Here is a 12676-nt window from a genome sequence, read left to right on the forward strand (position 1 = left end):
GAAAAGTCAAAAACTTTAATTTTGCACTTACATTTCATTATTCAGAAACATAAAAAGTTTAGAACTTCTAGAGTTTGAATGCTCTGCACCACCAAATGTAAGTTTTGATGTAGTAGTCAGCATTTTTCTGCAAAAGAAAAAAAATGATAAATGCTTTTTTGTTTCTCTGTGCATATCACTGAGTGTAAGAGACTATGGAGTAATATTTTGAACAAAATAAAATGAATAATGGTAAATGTACTGTAAATGTGACAATATGCAAATAACACAATTTTATGTAAGAATAAGTAATTAGTTGTATCACGAAATATATGTTTTTTGCCTATTTCATTACATATTTATTTAATAACTTACTTATTCATTTATTTATTTCAGTGACACCACATGCAACATGAAACCTGTTTTCAAATGAAAACTGTAATGTTCACCTATCAAAGATGAGAAAATGGGTTCTAGCAAGTAGTGTTTTTGAATTGTGAATCGTCGGTAGAGGGCATGTTGGGCACAGTTGCAACTTTGCGAATCCGTAAGAACCATATGGTTCATGGCAAAGCGCATGATCAGAGTTGTGATTGTGTACATCAATGGTCAGCATGAGTGCAAGAAAAAGTTATGCAGAATAACTGTAAATAGTAGCTAATGAATTCAGGAAACCCTGAATTCATCATCCTCTCTGTAGTCCTCATCAGAAGTGGCTGCTTTAAATGTGGTACTTCATGGTAAAAGATTTACATGCAAACTATCAACAATTCATCTAGCAAAAATCAGTACTCACTAGAGCCCAATTTTCAACTTTGATTAGTGAAAATGACAGTTTTATATTTCATGCTGTATGCGATGTAACCAAAATAAATAAATTAAGGAAAGATTAAACAAATGCATAATGAAATAAGTCACAAAAAACACATTTCATGACTCATTTAATTATTTAAGTCCATATATCATTTTATTATTAGCTATTTACTAATTGTGTTACCTGGCTTTGCCTATGAAATTTCCAAGAATAATTCGGCTTTGGTTATACAGTAGTAGTGTTGGTGAATCAGATGTATCAAAAGTATTATGAAAGTAACTGAGTACTTTTTTGTATATGATATTTGTTATGTTTTCTTTTCTTTTCTTTCTTTTTTTTAACAAGGGGCTAACATTATTAGTTCACTGGAGCTCCTTATTCTTGAATATGCTACATACAATGCACCATAAGTGAAACATTAAGACAGAAAGAAAACACTGGCAAAGTGAATAAAGTTCAATGATTATTTATTAATACAACAGATAGTATTTACATTTCAGTACACAGTGTACACATTTCAGTATTTTGTTTTATGAGACAAAATTTCACTTAATATATAAGTTTTAGTATACAGTGTATGTGTTTTACTACTCTATATAATGTATTATTTTCAGTACACAGTGCATGTTTAGTGTATGTATTGTGAAAAGTGAATTAAGTCACACTCAGCACCTTATATAAAGCAAATAATATTATGAACTATATGCATAGTTAGTGTAGATGCTAGCATTTTTGGCACCTTATGTGAAGGTGTAAACATTGTGCCCTTGTTGGAGTTTTGATTTCGATGTTCTGTGGCTGCACATGTGCAGTTACCGAAGGGTATAAATTGAAGTGGGGGCTGGGTTCCCCTTGGTGTTACCTACTGGCATAGGATTCACTTATATCACCTAATGGGTCGAATGGCACTGTTTAAAGTGTTGTGACGGACAGCCGGGTCCCATGCCCGGCCGGGATGCCTCTGCTGCATACGTCCCGGGGGAGCCACCATGGACCGTGCAATACCTTTCCCAGGGCGCCTGGAGGCAGTCTCCCTGGCCGTGGGTCCTTCCTCAGTCTCCCCCATGGCTTCATGGGACATGGAGTCCAGCACAGCCCGGTTGGGAGATGTGGTGGCCGCTAGGGGGTGCTGCGGAGAGCCAGCCGCCACATCAGACGACTTACCAGCCCTACCCGGAGGTGCAATTAAGGCCAGCTGGTCAGACACCTGGAGCACTTCCAGGTGGGCTATAAAGCAGGCAACCTCCCTCCATTCGGAGCCAGAATCGGGAGGAAGAGGTTGCCTGGGAGGAGTGGTGGTGCCAGAAAGGCTTGTATATAGTGTGAGTTTTGTGCTTTGGGGCTATGTATTGCCTGTGGGTCACGGGAAGACGTGCGCCCACGGGTGAAGGAAAAAGGAATAAAACCTGTGTGTTTTATACACGTGCCTCTGCATGGTCTGTGCCAGGTCGGGCGCTATACAGCGCCTTTTACAGTGTCTATCCCCTTTCTTATCTGTGTTACACTAGCACTAGTTGCAGCTTATTGTCTTGGGCACAAGGAATCAAACTCCTCTTGCATTTTTCACTTCTTCCCTTTCAACTGGGAAGCTTTGGTAGACCTTCCTTCTTTCACTTCAGAGGTCAGTGCACATATCATCCTGTCTCTTTTCCTTTGTCACAACATTTCTGCTTATTCCACACTTGCCCGTCCATGTTACTAACGACTGGCGCTGTTGTGCTGGCTGGATTCAACTGGAAGCTACACTTGTCCACAATGAGTGGAAAAATATGAGTTGCTTTAACATAGCCCAATTGCTACAGCATTATTATTGATAAATGTCAACAAATAAAAAACACAGGTTGGCTAATTTTCTTTTTTTCTATAACTAACCAAATTTCTGGGGGTCGAGGAGCGTGACAGACATCAGTTTTTCATGGTCTTGAAATCTGGTCAGTGTCTGGCAAATAATATCGTCCAGAATCCTGCCATGGAGTCGGCCGTAGTGTGCGCTCGGATCTTGCGCTTGGAGCACCTGCGGTGCGTTTAGTGGCCTCGTAGAGTTCCTCATATCAGCTTCTATCCAATCAGTGGGTCTGAATACGGTGACGTTGCCATATGCCTGCTAGAGGGCCCTACTGACACCAACTCAAAATCTTATTGGTTGAAGCAACAGTTTAATCGACATTTATTCTGTGTTAGAAGGCCTGCAGAACGGAGTGTCAAGGCCTCTCTGCCTGACAACAAATGATGGCTGAAATGTGATTGGTTAAATGCTTTAATACGAAAATACATGTCTGGAAGCAGCACAACCATCGGATTAAACTTGTATCTCGCGAATATCTTGTAAGACCTTGCGATGTACATGGCTTTATTTAATTTTAGCTCAGACCCAGCACTTAAAAGTTTCTCTCACACTTTCGCTGAGGGAGGGTTTCTGCAGTAGCTGCACTTATGAATATGCTAAGCACAGTCCTTCACCCACGAATATTGACCTTATATGGGCAGGTACTCAATTACGTGGGAGGCGTAATGATGCGAGACGCAACTCCATCTCACATGGCGACCGAGCTGCAGTCTATTGCAGTATATGGACGAAAATAGGTTACAGTTATGACCATTACGCATAGAATTTCGAAATGAAACCTGCCCAGCTTTTGTAAGTAAGCTGTAAGGAATGAGCCTGCCAAATTTCAGCCTTCCACCTACACGGAAACTTGGAGAATTAGTGATGAGTGAGTGAGTGAGTGAGTGAGTCAGTCAGTCAGTGAGGGCTTTGCCTTTTATTAGTATAGATGAATAAATAAAACAACAATATTGTAATTTTTTTGGATATTTTATATTTTGTTAAATTTAATGAAAATTTAATGATTTTGTCTAAATGCCGGCCATTAAGTGAAATAGTTCAGACTGTCCTTAAGGAGGTTCTTAAGGTTTTAATTGTTTAAAGCATTGTTTTACTGATATAAGCAGTACTGTGATCTATGAATGTGTTCACTTTTTTAAAGATGACAACTAGCATGAGCTGCAAGTTCATTTTGCCAGTCAATATGAATAGTGAATTGCTTTTGCAGTGTAACACAACATTGTTACATTATTATGTCCTTATCGAGTCTGTTAAAATCAATTTTTAAAAAATATTATATTTGTATTTTAAAAATAATTAGTTATTTTAAATGATAATAATTGTTCTTGTCAATGTTTTTTTATTGGTTTTCCTTTAATCAATTTGAGGTCTAATCATAATAAAACTGAGAAAAACCTGTAGCAAATTATGATAATGGCTTATATATAGAGTGGGGTTTCAGGCACAAAACCTTGTAATCCCAAAAGTTCATAATGTTTGCAGTCTGATTTTACATTAATGTAGTTCTCAAGAATGGGACCAAATCCTCTGACAGACATTTTGCATTACTATTTCTGAAAGTAAACGTAGTCAGATCCTATATTCAGTAGTATTATAACATTAACAGCACATTAAAATCAGTTCTTAAGGGCTTGAGTAACCAATGTAATGATATTTAAAAATGTGAGATGTGCTCAGATTTATTTATCTGGTTAACATTCTTACTGTTGCATTCTGAACTAATTGCAATTGATTGATGTGTTTCTGAGCGAGACTTGTTAGGAGTGCATTGCAGTAATCTAGTCAAACAAAAATGAAAGCATAAATTAATTTCTCAATATCTTGCATTGTTTAAAGTGGTCTAACTTTTGCAAACGTGTTTAAGGTTTAAAAATGCAGTCCTAGTTATATGGTTAATGATCAATTTAAAGTTTAGGTCAGAGTCCATGATTATACCTGAATTCTTTACCTCTGCCTTTACTTGGACACCAGAAGCTGGCAGAAACACCACCCTGGATAATTATATAGACTGCTTCTGACAGAGAGTGAAAACAGGAATCTTAAACAGGCAACGAAATCGGATAGAAAACATTACTGGAGATGAGCGGAGAGCCATACATTCACTAAGGGAAAATACAGAAATCAATAACAAACTAGCAGACAACGGGGGTGCCTTAGTCATCATGAACACATCAGATTATGTACAGGAGGCACAAAGATAATTGTCCAATACTATGCATTATTGCAAAAACTGCAAGAAGACCCAACAGATCTTTACAAAAAGGAACTAAAAAGATACTAAGCAGCTTTCCTCTTGACATCAGGGATCATGTAAACAGTTTAATTCCTGAGAACCCCAAAATGGGTTACTTCTACATGCTTCCTAAAATCCACAAAGAAGGGAACCCAGGAAGGCCTATCATCTCAGGAATTGGCTCCCTTACAGAAAAGGTTTCGGGTTGGGTGGAGCACATCCTTAAAACCCTCGCCTGTAATACAACCAGCTACATCCAGGACAAAACTGACTCCTTGAAAAAACTGTCTGCTTTAGGCCTCTTACCTGAGGGAACCTTACTGGCCACAATGGATGTTGAGGCACTTTACACAAACATCCCCCATGATGATGGTATATTGGCATGTGAAACGTACCTCAGACAACAGTCAGTAATAGAAATGATAAAATTCACTCTGACACATAATCTATTCTCTTTTGGACAAGATTGCTACTTGCAACAAATGGGGACTGCAATGGGCTGTTGGTTTGCACCTCACTATGCAAACCTATTTATGGCAAAATTGGAGGAAGATTTCATGTCAATGTGCATCTTAAAACCAATGTTGTATCTCCGTTACACAGATGACATCTTCATAATCTGGACTGCCAGTGAGAAGGACCTCCTCCATTTTCATAGTAAATATAATTCTTTTCACCCCAAAATAAAGCTGAAGCTGAATTACTCAAAAACAGAAGTCAGCTTCCTTAACACCACTGTTCAACTGAAAGACAAACCAACAGACAGACGGACCTACCTAAGAAGTGATAGCTTCCACCCCAAGCATATAAGGCGCTCCATTATTTTCAGCCAAGAAATACAGTACAATTTTGCTCAGACCCGACAGACCGGGATCAACAACTGCTGGAGCTCAGACAAGATTTCATCAGACAAGGTTATAACCCCATAATGACAGACACTCAAATAATAAGAGCTACTGCCATACCCAGGGACAACCTTCTGGAATATAAAAACAAAGACAACAAGAACCGCATCCCCCTTGTTGTCACCTACAACCCACATCTTGAAACACTTCGAAAAATTATAAAAGAACTTCAGCCAATGCTAAACAGCAACCAAACACTGAAAAATGTATTTCTTGAACCTCCCCTCCTGGCATACAGACAACCACCAAACCTTCAGCAACTAATTGTCCGAAGCTCCCTAAATGAACCAACAGAAGATGGCACATCTCCCTGCCGGCAGAAAAGATGTAAAACGTGTGCCCACATTTACAATACAGTCCTTATAGTTATACCACACTGTCGACTTGAACATCACACAAAGGGATAATTTTCCTGCAAATCATCTAATGTGGTCTACCTAATTCTCTGCATGAAATGTCCTGACACTACACTCTATGTGGGAGAAACGGGACAAACACTCAGCCAGAGAATGAATTTACACAGGTTCCACATTAAACGTGGCAACACAGATGTTCCTGTATAGGCCCACTTCAACAGCCATGGACACTGTGAGAGGGATTTTAAAGTCACAGTTCTTATGGGCAACTTCAAAACACAGCAAGAGAGAAAAGAATGGGAAGTTAAACTCATGTTAAAATATAATACATTACAACATGGCTTGAATAGAGACAAGAGTTTTATTGACAGGTATGAGGACTGTTTGCATCTCTCAGAATGACACAGATAACCTGTCTACAGACCCATATTGTTTTGAAAAACTCATTAGAAACTTCAAAAGACTTTTTTGGACAGTTACCTTATCCAAAGATCTTGACCATACATTGTTCTTTTCTCTCTTGTTAAATTAACCCTAGCCTTAATTAATCTATTCATTTTTTACATTTACGATTTCTCATTTAAAGATTTACCAATTTTGTTTCTTGTCCTAGAGTGTATATAAACACAGGGAATTCCAGTTTCTGTATTACATCTTGCCTGAAGAAGGGGCCTGAGTTGCCTTGAAAGCTTGCATATTGTAATCCTTTTAGTTAGCCAATAAAAGGTGTCATTTTGCTTGGCTTTTCTCTTCATTCATAATGGCTAACGTGGTACAACACCCTAGTAATGCTAAGGGATCAAATTTATTTCTAATACTCCCATTATTTCCATCTTTGTAAACCACTAAGATTCCTGTTTTATCCTTATTTAGCATTCAGAAATACAAGTAAGACATTGGATCTGAGAAGACAGAGCATCAGGGTCATCAGGTGTTATACATAAGTAAAGCATCTCCATAGCTGTGGACATTCTTTTTGAATATAATCTGGCCTCATGGAAGCATATAGACTGAAACAGGCAGTAGGCCCTGTATACAATATCATCATAAGAATATCAAGTCAAGTGTCTTTAAGCTGCTACACTACTGCATCATTTAGCAAGAAAGGAATTAACACAACAAACAAGCCCCCTTAAGAATGGAGTTTTGCATGGAGAATTTGAGAGTTTTGCAATAGTTTAGTTAACATACAAAAACCAATGTACTATAGCAAAACACCACTGAGATATCGTGACAGGACCATGAACAAGCATTTAATGTCATTGGGTTGAAACAGTTCTGCGGATAGCAGATAAAAGCAGATCAAAGTTCATCAGCTGTTACAAAAGACAAATCAAGAATCACAAGAAACATCTGGTTGTAGTATTGCTGCTAAAGTTGGTGTGAGATGTTACTGAGTCTAAAGAAGGAATTACTTTTTACATAGGGCATTATTTTTTTTGAATATCATTAATTAGTGTTCTAGTGTCTAATATGAAATTTGTAATGAAATCTAATATCATTCTTTGTGAAAAATGTGCAGTAATACAACTTATACAATAACCTTCTAGTGCAGGGATAAGAATAATTGCAATATATGAAGACAAAAATTGCCTTGGAGATGCTAAACACAATATCTAATTTTAATGAAACTAATCTTATTAACAATTATGCCTAAAGTAGTTTATCATGTTTTCTTTTTTGCTAGATCTTCCAAATGGAAAGGTGTAACTGAAGAACAGAAACAAAAGTTGCTTTTAAAACGAGAAGATGGAGAATTCTGGTATGGCATTTTTAAAATTTTATTCATGTTAATTTCATAACTGTTTAAAAGGCAGCAACAAAAATACGCCCGAGCTATTTGTCATGGCAGGAGATCAAATGAGTAACAACTTGGGAAATATGTAGTTGGATGGTGCTGAGTAGAAAGTACTTAAGCGGAGGAGTGTTTGGGATGAGAGGCTCTTTTTTGGGGTGTTCATAGGAAAAGCACCAAAATCAGCAGTGTGCTGTTATAATAATACTTTGGTAAATAAATCACTGCGATGGGCTGGCACCCTGCCCGGGGTTTTTTTTCCTGCCTTGTGCCCTGTGTTGGCTGGGATTGGCTCCAGCAGACCCCCGTAACCCTGTAGTTAGTATATAGCGTGTTGGATAATGGATGGATGGATGAATAAATAAATCAACTAAATGTTTGGTAACCTTGTGGTGAGGTCATTACATGGTGTCAAAAGTACTTCATGAAGGAGTAAAAGTGAGAATGGAATGCCAAGGTTCAACCGTACATAAAACTTCAGTTTTATGTGCCCAGTGGACTGGCCGGCATGGCACCAATGATTCAGAAAGTAAGCTAACCGAAGATTATGGACATGTTCATGTCAGCACACTAATTTATTAACAAACTTTGAAGCTGCAGATGTATAAAAGTAATATTTTTTAACAATATGGTTCTCATTAGTTGTAGTTAATATTTCTACATTAAATGATATGAAAAAGTGGTCTGATATACCAATATCCACGGCCTCCTTCACTTCAACTTTTAATCCTTTAGCAATTACTAAATTCAGTGTGTGTCCTCCCTTATGTGTGGGCTGGTGGATTTGCTGGCCGAGATTGAATAAGTGCAGGAGGTTCATGAAATCTTTTGCTTTCAGGTCAAACTGATTATTGACACGAAAGTTAAAATTGCCAACAATTAGGAATTTGTCAAAGTTAGTTATTATTATAGACTAGCAAAATACCCGCGCTTCGCAGTGGAAAACTAGTGTGTTAAAGAAGTTATGAAAAAGAAAAGGAAACATTTTAAAAATAACGTAACATGATTGTCAATGTAATTGTTTTGTCACTGTTATGAGTGTTGCTGTCATCAAGGATTTGATTATCATTATTTCGTTCAATCAGGTTCGTATTTGGAGGACGTGTTCTAGTTACGTTCCATGTTTCTCAACCGTTGTAAAGATAACAGGTTTCATTCATCGAAGTGTTCACTACCCAAATCGCTACTCGTGAATCTAAGATGTTTAAAAGGCATTCCTGGTATGAAGTTGTGGATTTGCTTGCGAGTATTTAGTGGCAGCATCTCTATTAACTTGTGGATTTTTCTGCGAGAATTTAGCGACAGCGTCTCTATGAACTTGTGGATTTGCCTGCAAGTATTTAGCGACAGCGTGTTTGTTAACTTGTGGATTTTTCTGCGAGGATTTGGCGGCAGTGTCACAAAGTTGTTTTCGTCTAGCTGCATCAGAAAATGTACCACGACGTCTGACATGCCTCCTTTTTACTGTTTTCTCACAGCTTGGATTGCTGCTGTCATAATTGGTTTGAGTTTTATGGTTTGTTTCAATTACATTAGTATTTGCAGGACTTGTGTTGAAGTGACATTTGGCATCTGTCAAGCGTTGTAAGCATACAACCGGCTTCATCGATAACTTCGCATCCAGCTTTTAAAGGTTTAAACATTTATAAACATCGAAGTGTCCACTACTGAAATCGTCACCTGTGAATTTAAGATGTTTAAGAAGCTTTGGCGGTTTTCCAAAGGTGTAAAATATTTGGCCATTTCGGTACACTTTAAGGCGACAACCAAACAATTTAGCAGCAGCAATCAACTCACATACAGAAGCGTAGGTCAACGGCTTCAACATTTCACTCTTATAGTGCTCCTGTGTAGTATAATTATCTCCTGTACCATCATCAGTCCACACCTTGAACCTGTCCCTGTCATTCAATACATAAGACACAATGTTCCTCTGGATATCAAGATTGAGCCTGATATAGCTGTGCAATATGTAACACAGAGAATGAAAAAGGCAGGCGGCATCTCCGGGCATGGAAACCACTCGGTAAGTGACAGTTCTTTGATCGATGGTGATCACCTCGATAGACATCTCACCACCTAAATCGCTACTCGTGAATCTAAGATGTTTAACAGGCATTCCCAGTATTAACTTGTGGATTTGCCTGCAAATATTTAGCGTCAGCATGTCTATGAACTTGTGGAATTGCCTGCGAGTATTTAGCGACAGAGTCTCTATGAACTTGTGGATTAGCCCGAGAGTATTTAGTGGCAGCGTCTCTATGAACTTGTGGATTTGCCTGTGAGTATTTAGCGACAGTGTGTCTATTAACTTGTGGATTTCTTTGTGAGTCTTTGGCAGCAGCGTCACAAAGTTGTTTCCATCTAGCTGCATCAGAAAATGTACCACGACGTCTGACACGCCTCCTTTTTACTGTTTTGTCAAAGTTTGGATTGCTGCTGACGGACGGCCTTATATGGGCAGGCAGCCAACTATGTGGGGAGAGGCAGGCAGCCAACTATGTGAGAGGCGTGGTGATGGAGGACGCAACTCCGCCTCACACGGCGACTAAGCTGCAGGCTATGGACGGTATATGTATGTACTTAAGTAGGATTCAGTTATGACTGTTACGCGTAGAATTTCGAAATGAAACCTGCTTAACTTTTGTAAGTAACCTGTAAGGAATGAGCTTGCCAAATTTCAGCCTTCTACCTACACGGGAAGTTAGAGAATTTGTGATGAGTGAGTGAGTGAGTCAGTCAGCCAGTCAGTGAGGGCTTTGCCTTTTATTAGTATAATAATAATAATAATATATAATAATAATAATAATAATAATAATAATAATAATAATAATAATAATAATAATAATATATAATAAGTCTGAGAATTCCAAATTGGAGGACGCATTATATTTAGGAGATATATAAATGGACAATACAAGTGACTGGGACACACCTTGATTAACAATGGCAAAATACTCAAAAGATGCAAATGTACCAAACTCGACACCTTTACACTTTGGCTTGAATAAATGTTTGCTAACCATTGCCTTTCTTGCCTTGGTGAAGCACTTGAGTAAAGCTGTAATTTGGAGGTGCAGTTTCAATTAAAACTGAGGCACCATCTGAGATAAGCCACATTTCACTTAATGTAACAAAGTCAATTTTGCTATCACTAATAAGGTAGTTAATATAAAAGTCTTGCTGGTTAATGCTCTAACATTTAGCAAAGCCATATTTACAGCTTGAAATGGTAATTATGTTATTCGTGTTAAATGCCACTTTGTGCAGATTTTTTATATCTATAATCTTTAGTTATAGTTTTAATACAATACACATCTAGAGGTGAAATAGTCATTAAATTATTTGTAATTATACATTTTTGTCCAAATTTTTTTCTTAAACTATGGTGGAAAGATAGATTAAATTCAAGATTTTTTCGGAGAGGACCTGGGCTCCAAATTTGTCTGGATGCAGACTATCTTGCCTGAAAAAATGCAGTCTCACCACTGATGAGAGCCCAGTTATTCACAAAGCCAATGTTTTCTCCCTTGCAGAAGCCTCTCGGCCAGTTGTTTAATGCCAGCAGAAGAATATAGTATTCATCAGATCTTCTAGCTAGAGGGAGAGGACCTGAAAAGAAGATTCTCACCACTGGGGCCCTCTCCTTCATGTTTTGAATTAGCACTGCAAAATCTGCTTTATCAATCTCCGACAGTGGATATCGCGTGTTGTTTACTCAAGCATGTATTACAATGGTCCCAACAGCCCTGTCCTTATGCTTCTCAAGCTTGTTGTTGCTCTTTTTGTAATATCTCGTACACGAGCACTGTGAAAAAAACAAGAAACAAAAGATTTGTTTTTAGGCAAGAAATATGGAGGTTACAAACAATTGAATCCCTAATAACAGGTAAAGGCAATTACAATTTTTTGTACTTCTTCAATTTAAGCCCATCTGGGAGTACATCAAACACTGTGATTATGACACCAAGGCTGTCTGACAGGCAATTAAAGATTTTGGCTCAGTGAGGCTGGAGCTTGATTGCAATATTCGCAGGTTGGATCTTGCCCTGGAAAAATACTGGACAATTTTAAATAAGATAGATGTGTTCAATGAAAGATTATAACTTTGCGCTATGGAGCTAGAGTAAAGTCTATCCATGGCTGCCTTCCACTCCTTTTCTGAAATGTTGAGTAAGAGATCCTTTTCCCACTGTACTCTGGGATCTTTGAAAGGAAGGGACTTTGTATGTTAGGTGAGGAAAATTTGGCAGATTTCGTTTAGCAAAGATTCTAATTTGAAAGTAGTGGAAAAATTGTATTGATGGGAAGTTAAATTTGAAGTGTAATTGTTCACAGGAACCGAAGACATTACCTATATACAAATCTCTAAGTGATTTAATCCTGTATGTTTTCCAAACAGGCAGCACGGTGGCGCAGTGGTAGCACTGCTGCCTCGCAGTTAGGAGACCCGGGTTCGCTTCCCGGGTCCTCCCTGCGTGGAGTTTGCATGTTCTCCCTGTGTCTGTGTGGGTTTCCTCTGGGCGCTCCGGTTTCCTCCCACAATCCAAAGATTAGGTTAGGTGGACTGGCGATTCTAAATTGGCCTGTTTGTGTGTGTCCTGCAGTGGGTTGGCAGCCTGCCCAGGATTGGTTCCTGCCTTGTGCCCTGGGATTGGCTCTGGCAGACCCTGTGACCCTGTATTCGGATTCAGCGGGTTGGAAAATGGATGTTTTCCAAACATTAAAAACTGCGTATGTTTGAGAGG

The 12676-nt window shown here is 38.5% G+C and overlaps 1 protein-coding gene across 1 annotated transcript in view; it reads left to right on the plus strand.

Annotated features, from left to right (window-relative positions):
- The window catches only part of LOC120525719 (calpain-1 catalytic subunit-like), a 119952-nt gene that overhangs the window by 60263 nt on the left and 47013 nt on the right, over window positions 1-12676 (plus strand). Inside the window, exon 9 of the mRNA XM_039748256.1 lies at window positions 7821-7895. Within this exon, the coding sequence (XP_039604190.1) occupies window positions 7821-7895 (75 nt within the window). The remainder of the gene's footprint in view (window positions 1-7820; window positions 7896-12676) is intronic.

The sequence above is a fragment of the Polypterus senegalus genome, chromosome 3 (genome assembly GCF_016835505.1).
Source record: "Polypterus senegalus isolate Bchr_013 chromosome 3, ASM1683550v1, whole genome shotgun sequence".
NCBI lineage: Eukaryota > Metazoa > Chordata > Cladistia > Polypteriformes > Polypteridae > Polypterus > Polypterus senegalus.